The 27646-nt window shown below is 34.9% G+C and overlaps 1 protein-coding gene across 2 annotated transcripts in view; it reads right to left on the minus strand.

Moving 5' to 3' along the window:
- Positions 1–4167: 4167 nt before the first annotated feature.
- The window catches only part of LOC131075970 (uncharacterized), a 31292-nt gene continuing 7813 nt past the window's right edge, over positions 4168–27646 (minus strand). The window contains exons 2-4 of one of the 2 annotated variants that reach the window (XM_058012971.2): positions 13281–13393; positions 9630–9751; positions 4168–4450 (exon numbers count right to left, since the gene is read on the minus strand). In XM_058012971.2, coding sequence (XP_057868954.1) covers positions 4438–4450; positions 9630–9751; positions 13281–13393 — 248 coding nt within the window. In that variant the 3' untranslated portion in view covers positions 4168–4437. The remainder of the gene's footprint in view (positions 4451–9629; positions 9752–13280; positions 13394–27646) is intronic. The other variant, XM_058012972.2, reaches the window with a different exon arrangement.

Here is a 27646-nt window from a genome sequence, read left to right on the forward strand (position 1 = left end):
AATCAACCAACACTCAAACAAAACAAATACTATGACATATGGGAGGAACCAAACAACCCATCAAAATGAATGAGAGAGATCCAACTACAACCAAGCTACCAAACACAACCACAACCAAAAAGAAGAACCGATAGAGATCCCTAGGACCCAACCTAGACAAAGTCAGACCCAACCCATTCAATCTTACACCCTTCACTCTACCATGAGATTATTTGGGAAAATCTTTCTTCTACCTTTGTACAACAATCCAAGAAATACTATCCATGTCATCAAAGCAAGATGAAGCAAGTAGGATTCCTCCACAAAGGGCCCATCTATGTATGCAATTAGAAGAATAGAATGTTGAGAAAAAGTGGCCAAGAGTCAAACAAACTACATAAGTCGATTAAAGTGGATCTAAAGCCAATGGCATAGCAAGCTAAGTAACTAAAGCATAAGGTGGTTAAGACTCGCCAATAGGAGCCAATAGGGCAATAGATGTGAGACTCACTATAGTTGTACCATTAACATGAAATCTAACCTTTAGAAGACACATCATCTTGAAAGGGACCATCATCCAAAGAGAAAGAGGAATGAACAATCAAGTGATCTTCACAAGCATTCTTCCACCACATCATCACGCCCTTACATTGGGAGAGTGGAAACTCCACAACTAAGTGGCCTATGGTAAAGCATCATCTACACCAAAAGGGGAGTCCCTCGTAGTCAAGTTCTTGAGTCCAAAACCTTCCCCCCACCATCAAAACCACATCCCTATGAAGAAATATGGAAATGTCTCACTTTAATTAGATATATTTATCATGTATGCCTAATTTTAGTTAGTTTTCACATTCTATGAATTACCTTGCTCCAAATATGAACAATGCTATTTATAATTTGTAACCTAGCTATTCGATATAATTATTTTGTTGGCTTGGTTACTTGGTTATTTGTGCCTCTTTTATTAGCTTTGTTTTGATTTTCTTGTGAAAAGTTTGTTAGTTTGACAGTTCCTAAATCTGTGGAATATTTCATGATAAGTAGAACTTATTCAAACAAGTTATATCTTCAACCCATACAATGCTACACATTCTTTAAAAAAAGAGAACTAATCTTAGCTTCCTCATTAGACCATGATTTGCTAGAGCTCTTCCTTTTATGTACCATTCAGTCTAATAGAAGATTTAACATAATACTTGATAAAATGGGAAGGGAGCTAAAAAATACTCAGTATCTAGCATATAGCATGCCATAACAATCTAACCTTAAATACTTGTTTCTAATATAGTATATACTACTGTAGAAATCTAGCCTTAAACACCTAGAATACGTAAGCAACAAAAGATAGCCTACATGTCTTGTGAGTTCACAACACAAGATGAACTCTAAACATTCATACAATTATCTAACCTTAAATACTTGTTTCTAATCTAGTATATACTATTGTAGAAATCTAGCCTTAAACACCTAGAATACGTAAGCAACAAAAGATAGCCTACATGTCTTGTGAGTTCACAGCACAAGATGAATTCTAAACATTCATACAACTCATAATTATAGAGCGAATAACTCATGCTTACTAAACAAAAAAGCATCCAAATTAGGTATATCCTGTGGCCCTCAATTCCTTACTATAACAATATGGACCAATCTTAGTTCCTTAAGAAAACAAAGGCATCTCTTCGACAGGAGATTTAATCAAGTTTTTCATTATAGAAAAATGAACTCAATTTCCTTATCAATCCATGAAATTATATGTTCATTTATGGCATATCATATGGTTTGATTAAAAACCAATAGACGTCATTCTAAATTACAACAAAAATATAGAATGTACTGGATTACAAGAGGGAGCCTTAAAACTTGTTATGAGGAACATAATAAGCATCTCTTCATTATGGTATATACCATACTCGAAAGTTTTTAGTTAATTTCTAAACCATAGGTTTGCTGTGGTTGACTTCCAGAAGGAAAAAAGACGGCATCATTAAGGGCTTGAAAAGTTTAAACATAAAAAACGAGCATAAGAAGCATCCAAGCAGGCAACCTAAAGATTATGAACTATCAATCATGTTAGCCTGGTTACAAGAAAACGCATGAGAATTATTGAACAAGTTGTACAAGTATGTAGGATTGAATAACACTGCCACCACGTCTCCAGAATAAACAAACCAACGTGGTGGTCAGGTGACCTTAAAACACATTTGGGTACACATCTTACTCTGGTAGTTCCACCTAAAACAATCTTGGGTACATCTACTAGTTTAGGTGGGTGGACCATAAATGCTCCTAACGGTGATCCCAATAGATATTCCACATTCTTCGGTTTATTAATAACCCACTTGCCTCAAGATCCATATTCTCCTCTGTTTCCATTGTTATATGAGGGAAACGGCTTAAAATCAGCTGGGAAGAACAAATGACATAATTGCACCCCATTTTCAATAAAAAATAGGAAAGACTGTAATTTGATGAAATGGATATTAGAGTGCAAAATGAGGAGGTGGGTTTGCTTGTTTGTACTCCTAATAAAAGCAAATGAACACCCACAAGCAAGTCAATAATACTAACTTGACAACTTGCAGATTTAAATCTACCTGAAAATTCCATCTATTTTTGTAAAGAAAAATTTGTTCAGCAGAAGAAACAACAGACAAGATTAGGTGTGCTCCAAAGGATCGTTCAATTGGAATGTCATACCAGTGCTTGCAGGCTATGCAGCAACTCATTATGGAGTATTAATTCTGTTGTGTTAATTCACAGAGCACCAATCCTTGTGCTCTGCGCATCTGGGTTGCAAGTAAATTATATTCATTGAATAATCTGAGAGCCCACAATGAAATTTAACTTGATGAAGCAAAATATTAATTTTAAAAGAGATTTGTAAACTATGTCAAAACATTAGATTTTCAAAATTGTAGGGTGAGATTAACCTATAGAACCAATGGACAAGATCGTTTCAATGGTTTGTCAATGCCCTTCATAGCTTCCAAGCCACTGAATTCACTTGTAACTGTACCTATAGCCAACTCTTTCTCAAAGATGTAATGCCTATCGGCATAAAGATCATAGAAAGCTGGCACAGAATCAAAACAAAAAATCAGTAATGGATCAATTGTTCAAACAACAAATCATTAATAGGGATGCCACAAGGACCCCTAGTGATCACCAAATTCTCCGTTTCCTTCCCGGCCCATACATGAGGCTCAATTTTGATGAAGCCTCACAAATGGGAGAGGAGAGGCAATATGTATTTTTAAATCTGTGAAATGAAGTGGAAATTTTAGTAGGCACCTCTTTGACTTTAATTCCAAGACATATCTATAATAAAGCCAAAGCAATAGTCCTTGTAGAAGAGTTGAGGATGGTGGTAAAAATGAAAGTTCAAGAATTCCAAGGGGGGAGGAGACTCGTAAGTAATTATTAATGCTATGGAGAAAAAGGTAAAAGTCCTCCCAAACATCCACTCTGTGAGCTTCATTTATTGCTGCTGGAAAGCTAATAAACCAGCTGACCTAGCAAACATGGGAATTGATTAGAATCACGTGGCTCATACATTTAATACTGGAGTAACAGAAAGCACTCCAGCTTCTAGTTAATAGTGATTACCCCCAGCATGATATCCAAGGACATAAACCCTCGTCTAAATGCTAAATTTATAATCACGTGGCTAAGGAGGTACTTAACTGATTTTTGAAAGAAAAACAAGGCACTTTACTGCCTTGCCTTAACACTTATAACTTTACCTAATCCAGGGGTAGGATAGTAAATCAAGAAGCAACTTTTACAATCTCTGTTCTTTCAATGTGTAGTGGGTTAACAAGTATGAACAATATCTGTGTCTAACAATTCATTAGTAAACAAGCATGCTATGGACTGTTACTTCCAAAGAATACAAATCAAAAACTTATCTTATGTGGTACTCACATTTTATCTGGCAAAACTATATATGTGCACACATGTGCATGAGCTTGTGTGGGCGCATGTGTGCATGCTTGCACATAAAAATTGCTAAGAATTTGAGTCATTTGCTTAGCCAAAACAAATGATCGTGAGCAATCATAGATGCTTTCAAATGTATTGTACTTTCTCACAATTAGTTAGAAAATTTGAAAAGTACACTTTAATCAAAGAAAAAGCATAAGAAAGACTAGATGAATTGTTGGTTACTACATCCATAACGTCGCATTAACACAAAAAAAGTCAAATTGATCATGCTACCCACATATTCAATTCAAGGAAGACCAACGTTACAAAAACAATGGCTCGACTAAAAATAATGTTTATCTCATTTAATAAGGATTAACAACAGATTTAGCATTTATCATGTAAATATGCTTACTACAACATATACAAAAATCATTCGTCTCCTCTTCATTAATTACACTCGCATTACATTATGCTATTGGCATACTTTAAAATATTCAACAGTAAGCATCTGGGCTTGAAGTTTAGTCATCATTCATTTTCCCTGCATATAAAATAAAAATAATGTAAATTAACTAAAACAAAAACTACATGTCGCGATTAATAAATTCTTGTTTGTATCTGCTTAAAACTTAAAAGCATAAATTTTACTTTGACTCGTTTTATGATTATAGATGTTATGATTATTTTTCTATCCTTAAAATAATCTTTTATTTGGGCAAGACAACTATATGATGTTGATACAATATAATTGTTAATGTAATATGCGTGTATTGATGTGAAGAATAGCATGAGTTAGTATTGATTATGCTTTATCATGTTGTGTTGAGGACTAATTACTGGTTTTGCACAAATGGAAAGTACTCTCAATGAGTTTTTCGAAATGGAGAAGAACGCTTCAGTTATGCACAGCATATGAGAACGGGCTGTGCACACTCCCTATCCTTTAGACTGTAGGATTATTTTTCATTTCAATGGTTTTTACATTTAGTTTGTCATCGGAACATTTAGCATAAAGTAGACTTCTTGTTTTCTTTTTAGCCATTCCTAGCACTCTTTAGGACAAAGTCATCCTTTTTAGCATTTCCCTTCAGATTAAGTTCAGAGGACATTAAAATTTGAAAATAGAAGAGGAGAAATACAACATTTAGCATAAGGTTGCTATTTCTTATGTTCTTTTCAGCCATTTCTAGCCCTCTTTAGGACAAAGTGATCATTTAGAATTTCCCTTTAGGTTAAGTTTAGAGGGCATTAAAAATTGAAAATAGAAGAAGACAAATAGCGCAGTGAAAATTCATGGGGAGTTATCACATTATGAAACCTTAATTTAAAAAATCTTTTGGACAATAATCAGTAGTCCAATTTTTAATTTTAGGAACAGGGGCCTAGGGTTTCAAGCTAAGTCACAAGGTTCGAATTCGAATTCGAATTCAACAGCCATGAAATTCGACATGGGAAAAATTCAAAAAAAAATTCGGCTAAAATTCGCCTTCTATAATTTTGTTTATTTTTAAATATATGTATACTTCTAATAAATTATCAGAATAGCGACCCTTGTTGGAGAAAATCTGAGGGCGACCCAGCAGTTGCAGACACCCATGACCCAATAGATACAAAGCATATACAAAGAATACCCACGACCAGCTGAGTTGTGTTTAGAGGCGGATAGCAGTGCTTTATAGAGGAAATTCGATTAAATTCGATTTTTTTTATAGAAGTTTGAAATTTGATTAAATTTGAACCTCATCCATGAAAATCGCCGTATCCTGTGACTTAGGTTTCAAGGACAGCCAAAAAAATGGATATTGAGACAGTAGGGATGCAGCAATTAAATAGTTTATAAAAATAATATCTGAATTTCTCAATACAAATAATTACAGATAACCTAAAAAGGGTAGAGAAGCTGCAATTTTAGAAACATAAACATTTATTTAATCTACAGAGAACGTATATATAAGCCCATGCAAATAGTATTAACTATGAAAACTTATCTACAATTCAAAGGGAGAGACCAGTCTGAAATGGATTCAATTTTGATGTCAGTGAATTTATCTTACTTTGAGTAAGTTGGAATGTTTCAATATGTTTCCTCCCGAAAGTAGAGGATAAGGATCTCTTCTTGTGGGTAACCTCCCAAGATTTACTAGTTTAACATTGAGTTAGCCTCCATCCAGAACAAGGCTCTTGGCTGCCATTAAATGAACATTTAACCACCACCAAGAAGACGGGATCATGAGTTTGCTTTCCACTCGACAGGTCGCTGGCTTTAATTAGTGGCTGTGTTTTATTCCTTGCTTCTATCCAGCAATGTCCACTTGTCTACATTCTTCCTTTTGTACAGAGAAATGGATACCAAGGAGTTGACATTTATCATTTTGTTTGTCAATGTATTTTGGTTCAACTGGATTTTGTCTGAGGAAGGAAATGTATTGAATTTGCTCAGAAATAAACTTAGCATTAAATCAAAGAATTTGCTTGCTTCATGGAATCAGTCTTCACAACAACCATGCAAATAGGCAAATTCCAATAAATAAGCTACCAATTGAGCTTTTCTTATCTAGAAGGCTACCTAGGTTCTCAGTCTCCTCTCAACTCCACCTAAGAAGGCTTGTTGTCAGTCACAACAAACTCACAAGAAGCCTTCCACATTTTTTTAATTTAATTTTTTTTCAGTGTTTAAAAGGTGCAGGCACGGGGGTAACACTGATGCCCCAAGGATGCCCAATTTTGGCAAAAAATAAGCAGACATCCCAATTTCATTTAAAAAATGGGAGGGAGAGATTGAAAATAAGGGAGAGATTTAACAGTGACAGAGTTGCTGTTAATAATTTGCCACAGAAAGGATCACAGGCATCAGAAATATAGATCGCATTGTCCTTTGGTTGGAGGTTGGTATTTCTCAACCATTCAGCTGTTAAAGGATTCACCTGGAGTCTAGGTAGTGATGATTAACATCTGCCATCAGGATTGATTTATACTATAAAAACGCATTATGATCATTTCTTATACATAAACATTGATGGAAGTTCACAGAGTGATGAGCTTGGCATTTGTTCTTTATTACTTGATAAATCTCTACTGGCAAGAATTGATATTAATGGTTTGCTTGTGTTTTATGTTTGAACTTTGAAGCACCTTGTTTCTATTTGGGAATTCAATTTTATAACAATCGATGACAAAGTATAAAATATATCTGTCTTGGTAGTTGCATGCCTTTGACACTGTACCAATAAGACTGATCTTTTAAATTATGCCCTATTTGGATATATGTGATGTATGCTCTAAGTGGCTAAGCATGACAATTTGATCACAATGGAAATGGATTTGAGAATTGTAAAATGATTTATACCAATGTAAAAATGTATTATTTAAAACTGTCTACTTTAAAATAGGAGTGCTCTAATGTAGGAACAAATTTTATTTTTTGTGACAATCAACCTTTTAAATGTGATGTCACAACTTATTATTTCTAAGATGAACTGGTTATTGAAAATGTGGCATTGTATTGTATACAAAATGAAATCGTTTTGCTGCCTTGTTGGCATGGCCCTATACTGCCAAAATATTTGGAGAATCCTGGTGTTCGTACCATGCATTACCACTGCGATTGGGGACTTAGAGCAACTCATAGTGATCGGTTATTAGACAATATTTTTCTTCAAGACCTCTACGAACCCACTTGAAATTTGATATGCCACTTCCTCCTATCGAAAGCTGTCTGGAACAGATCTTGATAAATTCTGAGGAGTATCTAAAGCTCTATACAACCTAACGAAAAATGCCCTTAAGAAGAAAAAGACAATTGCCCAAGTTCTGAAGAGTGCTCATTGCTTTCCTTGATATTTTAGGTGTTTTACCATAGAAATGTGTATATAGAAGCCAAGAAGAGATCGCATTTTTCTCCATAGTTAGGTGCATGTTAATATTTATAAACACATATATGTTGTGTATGGGCTCATACCTAGGATGTTGTGAATGGGCTCATACCTAGGATTCCAATAACGGACCAAGGTGCCACCAAACTTTAATTCTTCACACAAACAATCTGCCAATCTCATCTAAAATACTCCAATACAATTATAATCTTCTTTTATTCTCTCTTCCATGTCAAAAGCAATCAATTCTGTCAAAATCAACATTGTACAAGTAGGCCAGATCGCACTGATCAATGATAAACAATTTTCTTATACAAGAGTTAGTCTTTTCATCCAGTCTTCTGGCAGTGGCACATGAGAACCACGACATTCCTTACATTCAAACTAAAGATTCTGATAGTGTATCATTGGGAGGTCTAACCTCCAAAGAATTGGAAATAATATTCATTCAGTCATCCAACAAATAATGCAACATATGCTCTGAGACTCATTTGCCAAGCCACTCCTCTGAGAAACTCTGCTGGAGAGGAAGAATTTGTAAACTCTCTTCAAAATAGGACCAGAAAAGTCTGCCATTAGTTGACATGACAGCCCATAAACTTTCCTCAAATTGTTCATTTGTCTAAAATATACTTCAGAGTATCGCTGCAAAAGAACCCTGAGCAGGCTGAGGCTAAACGAAAATGTGACTTGCTAATCTTCCTATCATTCTCCCTCTAGTGATTCATCAATAGCAATGCAAATATGAATTGCATCTTTAAAATGAAAATAGAGCCCAGTGTAATGCTTATTCTTACATGTTTGAGCTAGGAGTGTGGTCTCCTCAATGTCCATTGCATGTGACAAAGCAATGGTCGTATCCTTTGCCTTTTTAATGTTCCTTCCTTAGTCATCATCCCTTTGAATTCCACTGCTTGATAACAATTTAAAACACCTAACTCTTCAATCAATTCATACTATCTCACCCAGAAGAGAATAATGCACTTCAAATTGTTAAGCCTTAAGACTTGACAACTTTCAATAAGATGCAAAATGAGGAAGAGGACATTTGAAGCCATGAATTTAAATTAAGGGCATCCCTTAGCATTCATTAATGCTAGGGTGATCAACACTGCCTTCAAGAAGCAGAGAAGAGCAGCTTGCACGCTTAAGGACAATTTCTTAGTTCAAAATCTCAGAGGAAATATGTCATATTAGACTAGGTAATGATAATGTCAGACTATAATTGACACCATTGGATCACAAAATCAACAAAGCAGTTTCATTTACCAAAAAAGAGATTAAGTAATAGTTCTTTATAGTTTATACAAACCCTTTCATGGGTATGCTATTGTTGACTAAAACAAAATGTTTATAACACATTAGTTGTAGCTCATGCCTCTAATGGGAATGTTTTGTTTTTGCTTTCTCCTTAATGAACAAGGGAATGATGTGAAACAAACCGCCCCTAATAGAAACACAAATGAAAACTTCCATCACCACTACATCATGCATAACTTAACATCCCAATGAAGTACTACACCAAATAAATTGGTTTCTTACTTTCTACCCATAGGCTTTTGTATATGCAGGCCAAACATTACATTTTTCCCCTTTGAGAGGACCCGCTCTATTTGATTGAGTAAATAGACAAATACGTCCTACAATCCCCTCACACTAGAGGACTGCCAACCAGAGATAAAATCTACAGAATGTGCACCAACAAATACAATTTTATTCCAATGTTATCTAATCTTCTCATCCCAATCTTTCCTCTATAATCTTCTTCAACATTATAAAAATAAGAAATTAACCTCTAATGAGACTTCTCTTGACAAATCTAATTGTGAGAAAAGGACACACACTAACCTTTTTGAGGCATTACTTCCCCAGTGACATTGTGCTAACCTGCCATTTATTTTGCTGATTGTAAATTTTCCTCTGATTTGTTTTATAGATTTTGTTGATCTTGCCATTAAAGATGAACTGATCTATGAAAAAGAAAAAGGTAAATCATGTTAAGAAAACATAAGACTAGAAGCCAAGTTCTTTAACTTGTACGTGATCTTGATTAGCCAGCTAAGCAATTCTGGTTGAACATACTGTTGTAAATTGATAAACAATAACATTCAACATGAGTCAGATGCTGATTTAAAATAACACAGTCTAATATGAGGCAGAATAGGTACTATCAAGGCCATGCTGAAGGCAGCATGGATTTGAACGAGTCTTAGCTCAATTATCAACAAGTGCTGCCATGTCCTTTCAGTTTTTTTAAAGAAACTTGTATACAAAGAGAGAAGCCACACACTATTCAAGATGGGAATGATTCCAAAAGAATTTCTACATAAGCATTGATTAGGATATAATTATTAATGATGACATTTACTTAGGTTTTCTCAAGATTCATTAAATGCAGCCTACAGTTATGAGATGTGAAACTTGGACTCCTATTCAGTTGACAAACATTTTAGTGCAGTGTGCCCTAAGAAAGAATGTTGAGATCCATAAGAACAAGACTCAACAAATGCTCCAAGATGAGAGGGTTCAAACAGATTATAGTCCCAGCCAAAGCCAAGTTCCAGAAAACTTCTCCAAAGGCTTAACAAAATCCATGTTACTAAATTCAAAAATCTGTTCGGATAGTAAAGGAAAATTATGGTAGGGATGTTAATGTAAAGTGCAAGACACATTCCTTTCTTAGTTCCCCAAGTCAATACTGGGGAAATCTTACTGTTAGAATATTTCCTTGGTGATAGCTTTAGGGGATTACTTCAGTACCAAAAGTTAATTTTTTTTTTAGTTATTAGGGTTTACAATAAATTCGTATCCTTATCTAATTAGAATTTATCCCACTTATGATGCATACAAATGGGTGAATCTCGCCACCCATATCATTGTAACCATCACTCGCTGTTTATTGAGTTTGATGCATTGTGAGTGTACAATTAGAACCACCTGAATCACGTTTGAGTTTATACATTGATCTCATTGCTATGTCAAGAGATTGCTTCATATTTTATAATGAAATATTATTAGTTTTTCTCATAAGTACTTAAATCTTTTAACTGTGGAATTTTAAAGAATAAGTTTTCATTTTCCTTGGTGTGACATGAATCAAAAAATAATCCTTCTCTAAAAACTAAGATATAAGTTAGCATTGCTTTGTTTATCATTTTGCATTCTTGAATGGACAAATTTATATTACTTCACTTCAATGCAATACAAAAACGTAGTAAGTTCCTGCATATCCATTGCATGAAACTATACAGAAATATAGAAACAGTATAAAAGTTAAAACCAAGTAGGGATGACTATTGTGATCTTCTAAACAAAGGCTTCTTGCCGCCAATTTTTTAAATTGTGGGTGTTGTTTAGGAAATGGAAGTTCTTTATCGGTACAGCCTATTGGTGAAAACACTTTAAATATTAATGGAAGACCTGCTCCAATGTTTACTTAAATACTTCAATTCGGTTCAAATAGTGTATGTTTCCTGAATATTTCAGTTATAATCTTCAACAATAAATTTATGTTCAATTATTAAAAAGAACACTTGGTGAGAGAAGGCAGAAAAAGCTTAAAGATTTGTGTAAACTCCTAAAGATTGGACTAATCTCAATGCTGGCAGAGCCACCAAAGGAAATCCGGGAATAGAAAAATGAAGGGAACATCAGCAATGATGATGGCAAACTTCTGCTCATGTTTTCAGTCACATGAGCTATCTTCAGAGATAATGACGTATAACAATACTAATATTTTCAGTACACTTGGATTTAATGTAAATAATAATGCAGAAGCGATGGCTCTCTCAGAAGAAATATGACTGGCTAAGGAATATGATGACCGAAACTTTGGTTGGAAGGGTAATCAACTATGTTACCCCGAGTTTCTGGGACAGGGACAGCAGGGGATGGAGGTACGTGTTTCCGGGACGGTGATTTTTTTGCCAATTTTGGGGACGGCTAGGGGACGGTAAAGGGGATGACTCTATAAAAATAGGGAAATTTAGAAAATTCATATGACTACATGGATAAAGCATGCACATATACATTATAGAACCTTAACATATAAGAACTAGCAGAGTTCTTATGCCAAATTTGTGTTAAATTGAGAGTCGAAGTCAAATTGCTTATAGAATTCATTGTCAAAATTCACTGTCAATATGCAGAATTTATGGGGACGTCCCCTAGGAGTCCCCTATCCCCGGGACACGTAGGTAATCAATGCTAAAAAATTTAGCAATCAAAAAGGGGCAGTGCAATGACTGGTAAATTAACAATGTCATTCAGGCAATTAAGATAGAAACTGAAAATTTCCAGATCCCATACCAACATATCAGAGAGGCAGAAAATTCAGTGGTAGATCTAGCATCAATTTGTGAGTAGAAAAATTAGACAAGATGGTTTATACTAATCCATCCCTTCCATGGAATTAAAGCTAATTTCAGAAGACACAAAAGCAGAAGAGCTCGTTCTTCATGAAAATTTGTGAATATTGGGATCAAAACGAGGAAAGGCTTACAGATAAAAATTGTCTTTTTGTGCCTCAATTGTCGCTTTCATGTGTGAATCAAATAGAGGAGAATTACAAAAAAAATTGATGGATAAATGATGATATGCACTATCTTTTGTTTTGATACCTTTCTCACAACTGGGATAGACTTGGAGTTGAAGAAGAGATATTCCCCTATATGCAGACGAGCAGATAATTATATTTGATTTTTGAAATTTGAGTCATTTTTATTTTCCCAGTTTGGTTTGTTACACCAACTAGGAGTTAGCATCCCAGGCACCAATTTCCGGGTCTAAGGTCCCTTGGCCCTAGGTGCCTTTACAGATTTCAGCTTTCTGTTTCACAATATTTTTCATTTTGGGTGGTTGTTTTTGTTTACTATCAGTTTTTATAATTGGGCTCATAACATTATAGTTGAAGATACGGTATCTCTATTACATAACTTTCTATTGTTAAGATGGTTGCATATTTCATCAAGTCCCATTCAGTGCTTGGAATAAGTCATGGATTTGATGAAGGCTTTTTGCATGAAAATAATACAAGCCCAACAGTTTGACAAAATCATTCTGCTAACAGAAAAGATTAACATCCACAAGTGTTAGTAAACTGAAGATAAAACTGAACTCAAAACACAGTTTAAAAATGTGATTCCAGTAAGAAATGATCTCATAAGACCTACAAACCTAAACCTTCAACTCAGGAGATCAAAACATATGTTTCAGAGTGTTGTAACCTGAAAGTTATATTTTTTATTTCTGAAGAAAAATAATTGCTTTTTATAAGTTTAATAATTATTAGTAATAAAATGACAACACCCACGTTTTCTATGTCAGATAAGACTCACATGCCAGGAAAACAGATATAACATATAATTATAAGTTACAACTGACCACCAAATCTTGCAAAAAAATCCTCTTGATCTAGATCTGAAAATATGGGTGATTTGTATGTGAAAAAAAATATTTGAGGAAAATAATTAAACCATTTACAATAGCATGCCAACTAACCTGCTCCCACCTCCGTTGAAGCTCCAATAATTCTCGACAATAAGATAGACATTCTGCATGATATGAAGCTGCCAACTGTTTTATCATTGCCCTCCTCCTGATAATGCTCGCCACTGTCAGATTCGAAATGTTAGTAAAACATGTTAAGCAGTCTGTATTCAGATGTTATATTTTTTACCAGATATATATGTTTCATTCATAACGAACCACCATACAGGCAAGTACAACAATAATCTCAAACTATGACATGCAACTCCATCAAATGAGATCTGAAATTTTATGTGTAGTAATCGAGACCTAAAATATGGGCTACTTAAAACCCTAAGTCCAGGCAAAAAAGCCCAACAGAAAAAAATTTTAAAAAGGATGAAAAGAAAGAGAAAGTTGTGATCAAAAGCACTGAGGCCGAAGCACGCTAAAAGATATAAAAAGAATGCCAATAGTTGTGCATACCAATTGCTACCACTTTCTTATTGGGTGATTTCCTAGGAAGAGTTAATTGTGTGCCCCATTTCTATCCATTTACAATAACCAATAATACTGCATTCTATTACACAATAATTTAATATTATTATTTATGATACTCCGCATACAATAACCACAAATATCACATCATAAAAAACAGGATGCATGTCTCACCTACTAGGGACACATCTTGGACATGTGGAAAAGAACCTAGCAAGTAGACACATAAGGTATGTGTCTGCGTTATTATTAGCAGCAGCGTTGGAATGCCATTGTGAAAATTTCACAACATCAAACTTCTCAACTCTTTCAAGCTTTCTCTTAAACCCACAAGAGGTCCTGTGCTGAAGCTGAAGCTAGAACAGGTAAGTTTTACTAGTCAATTTGAATTTCAGCACATTGTTTTACATTTTTATTTTGTTTACTAATACAATAATACTAAATATCTGTTTATCTTAGATCTCTTACCTAACTCCATCTCTGATGCTGATAATGAAGCTCTGACTGCCCCTAACTCAATGATAATGTATAGTCTGGTTTTTGCCATAGTAGGGAATAAAGCTCCTAGGCCTTGCAGGTTCCCCCTCTGCCTTTACAATGGTTTTGGGATATTCATGGCAGAGATGTTGAAGCTGTAAAGAAATCTATTCTGTCTAGAAAAATCTTCAAGGAGGTGAATAACACTTTGTTGACTCTTATCCCAAAGAAGATTGGTGTCAACAACTGGAAAGATTTTAGACTGACTGGCTTATGCAACACTTTTTACAAGATTTGGTCCAAAGTCTAGGTGGAACCCCTGAAGGTTAAACTTCCCGGTCTTGTTTATGTCACTAAAGTGCCTTCATTCAAGGTATGCAGATTTTGGATAGCTTGTTCTCATGCTGGAAGTCATCCATTTGGTGGAATGTTCAAATAGAACAAGTATGATCCTCAAGATATGAATATGAACAATGCCTACAATAGGAATTTGGAGAAGTTTGGTTTTACCTTAAAATTCAAATAGTTGGTTTGGAGAAGTATTCGTTGTTCTTGTGTGCTAGTGTATGGGTTGTTGTATTTCATGTTTTGATTTGTAAGTTGGTTCTATGATAAAGACAAAGAGAATTTAATAAGGTACTAGAAATAATGAAGAATGGTAAAAAAGAGGGGGGAAAGGAAGGTGACACAAGGAAAGAGGTAAGAGGAAAAATAAATTAATAAAATAATAAATGAAATAATATGATAAATAGATTTAAAAAGAAAAAATGAATAAAGGATAAAATGTGTAATGTCCCCACTTTGAAATAGGATTTGATAATAAAATTAAAATACAAAAGAAAAAAAAGAAAATTAAAATTAAAATATAAAAGAATAAAATTAACTATAATTAAAATTTAATTAAGTTAATGAATGATCAAAAGGCATGAAATGAAAAGTTGTGACTCCCTCAAACATGTAATGTCCCCTTTTGGGAGGACACTAAAACTTGCCCAATATACTTGTAGAATTATTGCAGGTTATGTATTTTCAGTCTGCTGTGGTATTTTGGACAGATTCAATTCAGAATCAATGTTGTTTCCCTCTTTAAATGCACAGGTCTGCTGTTTATATCAATCTGATATGCTGCATATATATATATATATATATATATATATATATATATATCTGTCTGTGTGTGTGTGAAAATCCTTTCTATTCCATCAGGTCTGATTCTCTAGTTATTGATTTAATGTTTCCTCTTCTTTTCCTTCGATGCCTGCTTTATTATTGTTTGCAAATTTGTATGTGTTCTGATCTCTTTGATAAATGTTCATATTATTCTTCCAGATTTTCTTATAATTCTGATTTAGGTTTGCTCCTAAATCTGCTTTTAATGCTTCAGATATTTTGTTCTATTCCATGGATCCTTTCTTCTCAAATGAAAACTTCTCCGCTTTATAACCCTCCAATGTGAAGGAGAGTCACACCTCTTCTTACTGGTCACAACCTTTCATAGTTACCACCCTTTGAAAGGGTCACAACCTTTCATCATTGCTACCCTTTTGAAAGAATCACTTCCTTATCTTCTTCCCATTAATGCTTCCTTAGTTCCTTTGCTCCCTTCTTTCCTTCTTTTTTCCTTTTTTCCCAAATGACGTTCTCTTCTCTCCCTTTTATATCTCAAGTTTGAGGGAGTCACAACTTTTCATTTCATGACCATTCATTAAACTTAACTAAATTTTAATTATATTAATTTTTATTTTAATTCTTTTATATTTTAATTTATTATTATTATTTATTAATAAATTCTATTTCAACAAGTGGACATTACAAAACATGAGATATAAAAGGGAGAAGAGAACACCATTTGTGAGGGAGGAGGAGAAGAAAGAATGGAGCATGTGAATCAAGGAAGAATCAATGGAAGAAGGAAGGAATGGGAAGTAAATAAGGAAGTGACTCTTCCAAAGGAGGCCAGAAATTATGAAGGTTGTGACTCTTTGAAAAGGTATAAAATGATGAAGGGTCGTGACTCTTTCGAAAAGGTGGTAATTATGAAAGATTGTGACTCTTTCAAAAGGCATAATTATGGAAAGTTGTGACTCTTTCAATGGAAATAAATGATGAAAGGTTGTGACTCTTTCGAAGGGTGGTGATTGTGAAAGGTTGTGACCATTAAAAAGGGCAGACATGATGAAGAGGTGTGACCCTCCCTTGTAATACCCTAAAATTGGTCATTTAAACCATGGCCCCTAATCTTGACTACAACACCAAGGTCCTAACCAAAGGCAATTAAATCAATCTTGAGCACCTAATTAATTAATTCCTAAATCATCAATGACACATGGCAAATTAATCACTTTAATCAATAAATCATCAAATCTCTTTAATCAATTATCCTATTTATTTAATTAAATATCCTAACATATTTAATTAATAAATCAATTTGCCATTATATCATCAAAAAGGAATTAATTTGAGAAAAGAAATCAGCTTGAGATATTTTGAAAATCTAATTTGAGATAACTTGAGAAATCTCAGAAAAGCAATTAAATCAATTTGATCTCAAAATTGAATAAAAATATGCAATATATCAGTTTTCTCTGATTTTAACTTAAAGAGCTTTTTCTGATTTTTTTTTAAAATCAAACAAATATTGAGCAAATAAAGGAAACATGCATTAAATCAATTCTTTTAAAATTGATTTTATCTCCAATGCAAACTCAAACTTATAATCCAAAGGCATTAAATCAAGCTTTATTGAAATTATCTTAAGATCAACTCAAACTTATCTCCTCTGAAACTGAGAAAAGCATCCAATCATCTCAATTCACCCGGATTGTGCTTCCTCTTGGAGAATCTCAACCGCTCATTATCAATCAATCTCAACTGTTGGTCTCTCTCTAGATTTTCTATAAATTCAAGCTCTCGTCTCTCAATCAAGAGGCTAGAGATTTTATTGTTATCATGCTAGTTTTGCTCTAGAGTCACTGAGAATATTGCATCTTAGCTTAATCATATTAACTTAATCATATTAGCATAATTATGTTAGAATCACATAACTTGATATTATTGTTTGCATCTAGATTTCATATAGCTTAATCTTGCTTTCATATAGATTAAATCCTTCATCTTGGTGTAGTCTAGTCACTGGTATTGCTTAGATAAATCTGAGAGCAAATCTATACTTGCATCTTTTAGGAGGCAATAGATCGATTTGCTATGGTTTTTACATTTATTGATTTTGATCAACTAACCATGCATGCAATGACTTATTGAGTGTTTGTGTTTCAGATTCAGATTCCAAATTTCACACACATTTTTGGCGCCCACCGTGGGGCAGGAAACTCAATTTTTTGGCCTCACAGGTCATCAAATTATCATCTTTCAAATTTTGTCTATACATTCTTTGCAAAATCTCGTACGACATTATATTCATTACAGTGCGATATTCTATCTTTTGTCGTATGGGTAGGTGAGAATTTTCGTACGATCAAGTGAGAAAACTCGTACGAATTACTATTTTCTCGTATGAAAAACAGAGAGGTTTTTTGGGGTTTTCTGACATGAATTTGCTTATGCTAATGCTAACCCTGATCTGTTTTTTGTCTATCTAAGTGATTTTCACAGCCTGACAAGTTTTTGCAGAATGTTTGTCCAAGAATACCCCTGTATCGCTCAAAAACAATATGATTACTGATTCGTTGTTTTTGCAAGTTGCCTAAGAAGATTCAAGCAAACTTTGTGTATTCTTAATTGTTTTCTAGGCACCTAAATTGGGATGTGGTAAATAAACAAATCTGTTTTTCATGTTTGAGGAAAATCTAAAAGGTAGGAGAATATGCTCTTGTCTGCATAGACAATCAACGATCCAGACCCTTGCAGCTTTTCTAGTTTGAGATTTGTGTTCCTTTAGTGGGCCTGTCACAGTGGGAAAAAGTAATCACCCTGTAAGAACGACCCAAGTGAGTACAACTAGACCCAAGCATTCCGACTCACTATAATAACTAGGCCTCTTTGAGATTAAAGTCTTGGAGGTTGGAGTTATTTGAGTTTTCTCCTTGAGATTTCTTATATCGGGCATTTTATAGGGCCTTCCATCACGCTTGCGTGACTACATCTTGCAAGGTACCTTGTTAGGCTATAGGCCTCACTCGTGCTTGCACGACTTCAAGGGATAACTTCGAACGAAAACCCTTACTAAGAACTCTAGGATAGAAGCTACCCGGTTCACCTCCGAAAGGGGGATAATCTTTGTGCAAGAGAGATAGTAACTCTCTCAAGATACTTGTCATATCGTGCCCCCGTTAGCGTTTGGAGTCGGCTAATACGGTGTTGAGAATCCATTGCGTGAGACTCAACGGCCGTATTCTAATTAGCTATTGGGTGTGTACCTAAGTTTGCAAGAAAAGGTTTTCTCTCTCAACCAACTTTTTAAGGATTAGCGTGTTGTGCTTGAATTCACTTTACATCTTGAGTGTCTGTTGTGTCTTTATCCTTGAACTATCTGAAACTATCACTGAGCAACCTGAAACTGAAACTGTAAAACCTAAATAATCAACTGAAGCATCAAACCCAATGGTCAAAACCCTATTTCCTGTCAAAATTCGTTTCCTGTCTGATCCTATTCTGTACGAGTCAAAACCTCAATTGCCCAGTTTGTCGTACTTCTATATGAGAATTGTCGTATGAGCCTTTGAGAATTGTCATACGAGTAACCTAGTTTGTCTTACGAGTAACCTAGTTTGTCGTACGAGGAACCTAGTTTGTCGCCTGGTTACCTATAGTCTATCGTATGGTCTTAGGCATTTTGTCGTACGAAAATCTGTCTTCCTGAGTCCAAAAAACTTTGTTTGCATAATTCTGATATCTTTTACAGACCTCTGTCATACTTTCCTTGTCAGTCCTGATACATCACAAGACAGCATATACCTGGTCTTTTTCATCCTGAGCATAGCATCTTGATAGTATGCCCTGGCCGTTGTGTTACATGATTTTGTCGATTATATCCTAGTTGGTTCAATCAATCATCCATCAATCTGATCAATATGATCCGCTTAGATCACATCTTATACAAGATAGATCGTTCCTGAAACCAGACTTGGTCTCAATCTCTTCATCCAATCATCACCTCAAACAAACATCTAGCTTCGATTTGATCTTGACATCTATATCACTTCTAGCTCTCGGTCACATCAATTGTAAATGCATGTTCGAACCAGGAGCTCTTATACGATATAAGGGGAGAAGGTTTCATTTGATGAGGACATCGAAGAATAGCAGGAGTTCTCATAAAGCAATCAGATCAGACCTGAACCATGATACTTTAATCTCTTGTGGGCAAAATATGAGGTGATTCAAATAGGGGACATTAGAAAATGTAGGTATACTAAATGAAGTTAGAGCACAAGGAATAAATGAATATGCAACTATAGAATAGATAGAATATATATAATTTATAAGAAGAAATGAATAAAATAAATATAAACTGTCCATTTTTTTGTGGAAAGCAATATTTAGATCTAGCTTTCTGCATTATTTTTTTTTCAGATCTAGTAGAAAAAGTGATCAACTGAAAGAATTTTATTTGAAAACCCTCATTTTCATAGATATGCTAATGTCATAGAATGGTGTTTTCACTTCAAAAAGACTCATTACCAATATAATTTATGGTATTTAATATTTATCAGTAATTTAAGAGGTGCAGTTCTTTCATGGTTTCTTTCATCGACTAAAGGTAATTTTCCTTTGGATGAAATGTAAACAAATTTCTTTAATTGATGGAAGCCAAAAGAAGCAATAGATGATAAGATGAGGGATGAAGAAGAAGCAGACAGTAAGGGTGATGATTGCAAAAAGGATGATGAAGCAAAGATAAAGAGTAAGTGTACTACATGAAGTTTAGCTCCATGGAAGGAAGACTCAACATTTCAATTTTATGTATGCATTCAAAAGAAAAAGGTTATTGTATCTATAAACCCTAGCAGCAAGTATAACTTTATCAACATGGACTTAGCCATGTAACTACTAGTTCAAGCAAAGAAGACCAAGACTCAAAAAGATTGTAAGTTTGTTTAAGTTTTTGAGATTTGAAGCTCGCCATGGATAAATATGTTTTACATTCAAATTTTTACACTTTGGATATGGCTAAGTTGGAAATTATTATTGGTTATAAACTTTGAGGATGGTAAACATTAACATGCAAAAGAAATTCTTGAAGCTTTGGTATGGGAAGAACTTCAAAGGATATTACACATAATGAAGACCAAAACAAAATTAGCAAAAAGCAAGTTCAAGACTCTAATGAAGAAAATTCATAAGAATTAGAAGAAAAGCATAAGGAAAAAGAAGAAAAGAAACAAGAGAAAAGGACTATTTCCATTAAAGACACAACAAAGAAGGTTCTGGAGTCAATAGAAGATGCCACAGCATAGAAATCCCCATCATTGTGAGAGGGAACAATCATGGAGGCATGATACTGCAATGAAGGAAGTGCTACTATGGATCTACATGAAATCGAAGCAGTAGTTACAAGAATTTGTAGTGATGGAGAAGCAATGGCTATAATGGAAGCAAAGGACTAATGACCATGGTAGCGAATGGAATAATATGGAATAAAAGGACTAATGACAACAAAATATGGAACAAGCTTCGAATATAGGTACAATCAAGCAAAGCCCTCTATGAAGATCACATATGGATTGTTGGATAATAGGGATGGCATCATATTGTAATGACTCAAAACAATTTTGTTATTTAGCGTGTTCTCATGATTCAAGGAAGATGGGATGTCATGTAACTCAAGATATGATATTATAGTGTATATAAATTGATGGAGATGCTGACATGTGGACACATCCCTTAAGTTAGTTATATTGGGTCATATGGTCAACTTGTGTAATTAATTATATGAAGAGATGAGTAGGCCTAGGTGAAGATTAGTGGTTTAGAATAAAAGTATGTATCCCACATGTGAGGGGAAGTGGTAGTTGTAGGTAGTTGAGTGTAATATGTTGCAGTGCTTAGAAAAGAGAGATATGGAATGAATATCATATATGTTTGGGATCTCATATTGCAGGGAGTGACTTCTTCTAAAAAGAAGCATTGTATGGTGTTGCCCCACCTCAAGGGTTTATTCAATTTCTGAGTATATTGGTCTACCATCTGGAGTATTTAAATTATTTTATGCAGGTTCACATCTGGTACATGACAAAGAAGGGGCTCTATGATGGTTCATACCTGTTAGTATCAACCACGTGTTAGCATCTCCATCAACCTATATACATTATAATATGATAAGCCCAGATGCATGCCACTATGTAATGTCCCCTATTAGGTTTAGGCCTGTTTTAACCATAATTAATCCATCTCAACATATTTATGACTTAAACTACATTGATTAGGAGACAAAACCATCTTAACCGGAATTCAATCAATGATAACATAATCTTCTTCCTGATATTGAATTGATAATTCAATCAGATTTATAATCTCACATTTACATGTTCATTCAAATTACTGTTTCTGTATATATATATATATAAGTTCAGATAGTATTACACTATAAGTTTTACTACAGAGTAGTTCTTTATAAAATATTATTTGACTGAACAACCCTTATATGTATATATATATAAATACATACACTGCCCATTTACCAAACACCAATCATTATTCCACCTAGTCGCTGTAGTGGTAGACAGTGTCAGATCTAGTTTGCCACAATATGTGAAATTAAGCTTGAATACCTTTATATTAATATTACATATTGTAGTTTATGTTAATATTATTATTATTAAATTCTACATACAAATATTATCGAGCTATATATATTAAGCAGTCTTTATTAAACACATCCCCTATGCATACTGCCGAGAACAAGGATGTTACTGCCTGTAACTTTATAACGGTTCTGATCTGCTCTGGAACGATCTTTTTTCAATTCCTATCTATCTCCCCCATTTGCCCAACAATGTCTGGTTATATTAATCAGACAGAGCATATATAGAACATCCTATATTGTGTCACGTATCCTATACCTTTATATATTAGACAGTCATAAGCAATATTATAATGCGTATCAGCAATGAACAGATTAAAGTCACATTCATTATGCTATATTAAACAATCATAAACGGCATTACGTTACTAGTCAGTAGTATACCGATATAAAAAGTAATCATTATGTCATGTATGGGGAACCAATACCACAACTACAGAATTGAATCGAACTGCTGTATATTCCCCCCCTTATAAATGCCAATATCTCCTCTTATATACTCCCCCCCCCCCTCCGCTGAGGGATTGTGAATATCTTTTATTTCTTATTTGTGGAATGATATGACACTTCATGAAAGACACGTCATATGTCCATTTATACTTGTATCACTCCATAATTATCTTAATCGCTGCCTTAATCCTAATTGGGCTCGTACATGCACCTATTCGTTATTAATCTAGGTTACCAGTTCCGGTTCCGGTTCGAAGAACCCGGTACGCCAGTACGGCAAAATTTTGAAAAGGGGTTTGGGTTCGTTAGTACAAAAAAATGTAAATTTTTTTTATATATTTTGATATTTGTGAAGCCTATAAGCATGAATTAAAATATGCATGTCACATAGCATCATATAAACAACAAAAAAAACATAAACTTGTAATCATAGCATCATGATCATACCATAATTGATAATAGCATCACATCCATCAAGTTTAATATCAAAATGACAAAATATTCAAGTATCATTGTTTCAACTTTCAACAATATAAACTTAAAGTTTAATCATCAAATGGATCATCTAATTCTTCATCCTCCTCCTCCTCCTCATTGACATTGACATTACATGAGCCAATGCCACTTGCACTTGCACTATAAGTTGGCTCAGTTTCCGAGTCATCAAGTGTCAATGCAAGAAGTTGAGAAGCAGGAGCATCCAAATCAGTATGCTCTGGCTCTATATCCCACATCTTTGTTTCCCCTTGTGTGTAGTCATGTTGTTTGTGTGAAAGAAGACGTAGGTTGGAATGCACATATACTAAATTCTCTGCTCTTTTTGATAACAGCCTATTGCGCTTTACTAAGTGGATGAAAGAGTATGTGCTCCAATTTCTTTCTAAAGCAGATGAACTAGCAACCTATGAAGACAAAGTAAACTATAAATAAACTAAAACTTGTAAATTTAAAATTTTAATTAATTAAACTTACTTGTGATAAAACTTTTATAGCGAGGGGTTGTAGGTGTTGGAAGCATGTACCATGGAAGTACCACCAGCTATGAGCATCTTTCTTGGATCTATGACGAAGTGCATCAACACTTAGACCATTCCCATTTGCGAATTCTATGAACTCATTTGTAACAACATCTCGCAAATCATCATTGGGATATAGTCTAAGAAATGCTGCCTTGTACCCATCAGATACTTCTAGATCTCTCCATGGTGGAATCCTTCCTGGTTTATCAAGAAACTGATTGCTATAGTACTGTTGTGACGTTTTCACACATCGCCCCATTGCAAATGGGGACCCATGTTTTTTGCTCGTTTTGCTCGTTTTCGCTTTGCTTTTTAGGGTTTTGGTTTGAATCCAGTCGGTTTTGGGAGCTTTTTGAATTTCCTTTTCTAGAATGCAAATTTTGAATGCAATGAATTCGCCAGAATGGTCTATTTTCAATTGGAATTTTGAATGCAGAGCTTAAATTTGTCTAAGTGTTGAAGATGAAATGTGAATTTTTGTCCAATTGAATATTTTTGACCAAATTTTGACATTTTTGATTTTTGATCCTGGGCATTGGAAATGATTTGTTTTTGCCTTGTGAAGTGATAAAATGTGTAAAATCATGATATTTTGGCCTGTAGGAGCAAAATCGCTCCTGTTCCTCAGTGAAGGACGGGAGCTCGTTTTCGAATATCTCACTATTTCTGCAAAGTCCAGACGAATTTCAAGTTGGAAGTGATGGAGAAAGGCGAGATCTTTCCATTGAATATAAATTGAAGATTTTCATGAGCACAGAAATGCCTCCAGGAGCAAAATCGCTCCTGTCCCTCAGTGAAGGACCGGAGCTACAAATCCAATTTTGCTTTGTCCTTGCAAGATTTTAACGTCTTGACGATGTGAAAAGGTCTAAAGAGGTGCATTTTATCAAATGAATATAACTTGAAGCGCTGTCGGGGAGATCATTGGGTGGCAAGTCCGGCTTGAGTGAGGTCCTGATCCTGAAATTTGGCTAAGTCTGGAATGTCCTGACCCTGAAATTTGACTAAGTCTGGAAACTGAAAAAACCTCCAAAAACTAGATTTTGCAATATAACTCCTGGAGGTCTGAAACCACTCTCAAACATCCTGAAAGTATATATGGAATATAACTTAAAGTATAAGAAAGAAGAAACATAGAAGGAAATGTCACTTATACTTAAATGTTATATTCCATTAAAATTGTCCTGATCGAGAGTGCGAAAAGTCAAATTCCGCTCGTGTCCTTCTCCAAGGGTCCAGAGCGAAATGCGCTCCTGTCCCTCTCCAAGGGACCAAGGCGAATCGCTCGTGTCCCTCACCAAGGGTCCAGAGCGAAAATGCTTAGTTGAGCCATTCCTGACCTTGTTTGGACGAATCGAGACATCAAAGGCATGGTGAAGGACGAAATGAGCATGATAGAACATCCAGACTTGATCAAAAACAATGAAATGATGAAGTTTTGCCTAGAGGGTCAAATTCGCTCCTGTCCCTCACTGAAGGACCAGAGCGAAATTCTTCATAAGGTACGTCCTGAACAACGACCAAGCAAATTTTATGTTCGAAGGCAAGAAAGGAGGTCAATCGAACCCGTTGAAGACAAATTGAAGATTATCAAACGTCAACAAAGGACCAAAATGCTTAAGTTCGCTCCTGTCCCTCAGGAAGGGACCAGAGCGATTTTTGTTGTAGATGATTTTCTCACCAAATTTCAACCGATCTCAAGGCATGATTGAATGAAAGGAGGCATTGCGAATCCGTTGAATATAATTTTCGAAGGTGATGAAGTGAAATGAGGCCCATAAGAGCAAAATCGCTCCTGTCCCTCTCCAAGGGACCAGAGCGATGAGGTACGTCCCTTTCATTTTTATAATTTTGGCGCCAAATAAACATTTCAAATTTTCCTTAAATGCTAAGTTCGATAAAATTGAAAATCTAATTTAATTAGCATTTAATATGGCGTTTGACATTTATTAATTATTTTGCCTTTATTAAAAATCGAAATTTATTAATTAAAAATAAAGGCATTTAATAATTAATTATTAATTTAATAAAAATCAAAAGGGAGCGCTTGGGTTTATTTTGTCAAGGTCGGCCTTTATTATTTATTTAAAAATCGTTTTAATTGCTATATTTTGCAAAAAGTCGGCCTAAGGTCAATATGAAGGTGAGCGCCTATAAAGGAAGGTGTTTATTTCATTTTCACATCATCATTTAGCATCTCTCATATGCAACTTGGAGAAGGCAAAAGAGGAGCGAATTTCATACAAAGGAAGGGCGAAATTATCATTCAAGAAGAGGAGCGAATTCAATCAAAGGTGGTGCGAAACTACTATCCAAAGGAGAGGCGAACTTGAAGTTTCAAGTTAGGCGAACTTGCCAAGGACATTGAAGAACACATCAAAGATTCCAAAGATGGCGAAATTGCTAACTTGAAGAGGAAATCACGTCCAAGACTTGAAGGGTGGCGAAGTTGATAAGAGGAACGTTCTTTTGAAGATCACATCAAGACTATCGAATTTCAAATTTTGCCTAGGCGAATTCCTTTATTTTGCATTTTAGAGTTAAGCTCTCAAAGAGGTATGGCGATATGGATTTTTTGTTTTGATTTTGAGCGTTGATCGTCATTGCCTTAATTTTGAATTTTGAAATTTTGTTTTTCCTTAGCTCAATTGTTTTTAGGAAATGGTTAACAAAGGACTTATCATTAAGTTTCCTAAAATTTGCTCTCTAATTTATGTTATGTATTGCAAAATCATGTTACTAATTTTGAAATGTTGTGTAGGCATCAAATGGAGGTCTCTTCAAGGAAAATCAAGCCGGATCAAGGACGGTCTTCGCCAGGACGATCAAGCCAGGACAAGGGCGAACTCTTTCAATCCAGTGTTCCAAGGCGAGGTACATCATCTTCCTGCACATCAAGGACGCAAGGAGTTAGAACAAGGGCTCGTTGAAGAAGCAAAATAGTTCCAGATGAATTAATTAAAGCAAGCTTCTCAACAACATCAAGTTGAATATCTACCAAGTTCCAAGTGTCAAATGAGGTGGCGTCCTAGTCATCATTTCTCCAATCAATGAAGTCCATCTCAGCATGTCCAGATTCAATGTACTTAACTCATGGAAGGTGGCACAAACTCCGATGTACCTACCCCGGCTATCCATTGGTCGATTTTTCTAAAAGGGACATGTGTCCAAGCAATACAATTTTATCATTGGTCAAACATTAAATGTTATGTAATGGTTGTAACAAACCCTAATTAGGGTTTTTCATTGTAAAATCTTGGCCATTGATCTTGAATTGATCTAAGCCATCAAATTGTATTGTGGGCACTATATAAGCCCAGACATTTCATTTGTAAAGGCTAATAATTAGCAATTAGAGAGAATTGTAAATAGTTAGAATAGTTAGAGAATAGTTGGAAGCAATTAGAGTAGAATAGGAGGACAAGGCAAGAAATTGTTGCCATTGATTGTAAACAAATTCCATTTTCATTGAAGTAATGGTGAAATATGTCGTTTTCTTGCAATTTGCATGGTTTCTTGTTGAGTCTTCAATCTTAGATGGTAAATGATTAGATGAATGGAGGAAATGTGATTAATTGATGATGGAATTCGTATATCCATACTACTAGCAGTTTGTTGATTGCAGACTTGCCTTGTGTAGTCAACTGGAATCGTTCAGCTTAAGCTCAATTTCAATTTGTTGCCTCTTCATTGATATGCATCAACTTGGATGGTATCTATGCCTGCGGTGATGATTTGAACATCATAAAGCTCCCTTAGAAGATCGCACTAGTCTCGTGTAGATGTTCCATTGATGTCAAAACAAGACCTAGTTAGAGTTTCACCAAAAATCAAGTCATTGCTCCTACATTCTTAGTATTAGGATTAGATCCTCTCTTCGCCCTTATCCTTTTTTCATTTTTCAAATCTAAGTTAGTCAGAGCCTGTGTCCAGCAAAGCAGATCGGAAGTTCAATGTAAGTCCCCTTGTGATTCCAGCAAATCACATCATACCACTGGAGCTTGTCCACACGTGGAGACCCCACTAAAAGAACCTTGGAGTCCATCTAACTGATCCTTTTTGCAGATCTTCAGCAGTTAGAGACTATTTTCTCAAGAGAGGATAAGATACCTATTGGTATTTTATTCTGTGTATGATGGTGTACAAAATACACCTCAACAAGTACTTAGGTGTCAAGGCATAGGCAAGAAGGT

This window comes from Cryptomeria japonica, chromosome 9 (assembly GCF_030272615.1).
Source record: "Cryptomeria japonica chromosome 9, Sugi_1.0, whole genome shotgun sequence".
Lineage (NCBI taxonomy): Eukaryota > Viridiplantae > Streptophyta > Pinopsida > Cupressales > Cupressaceae > Cryptomeria > Cryptomeria japonica.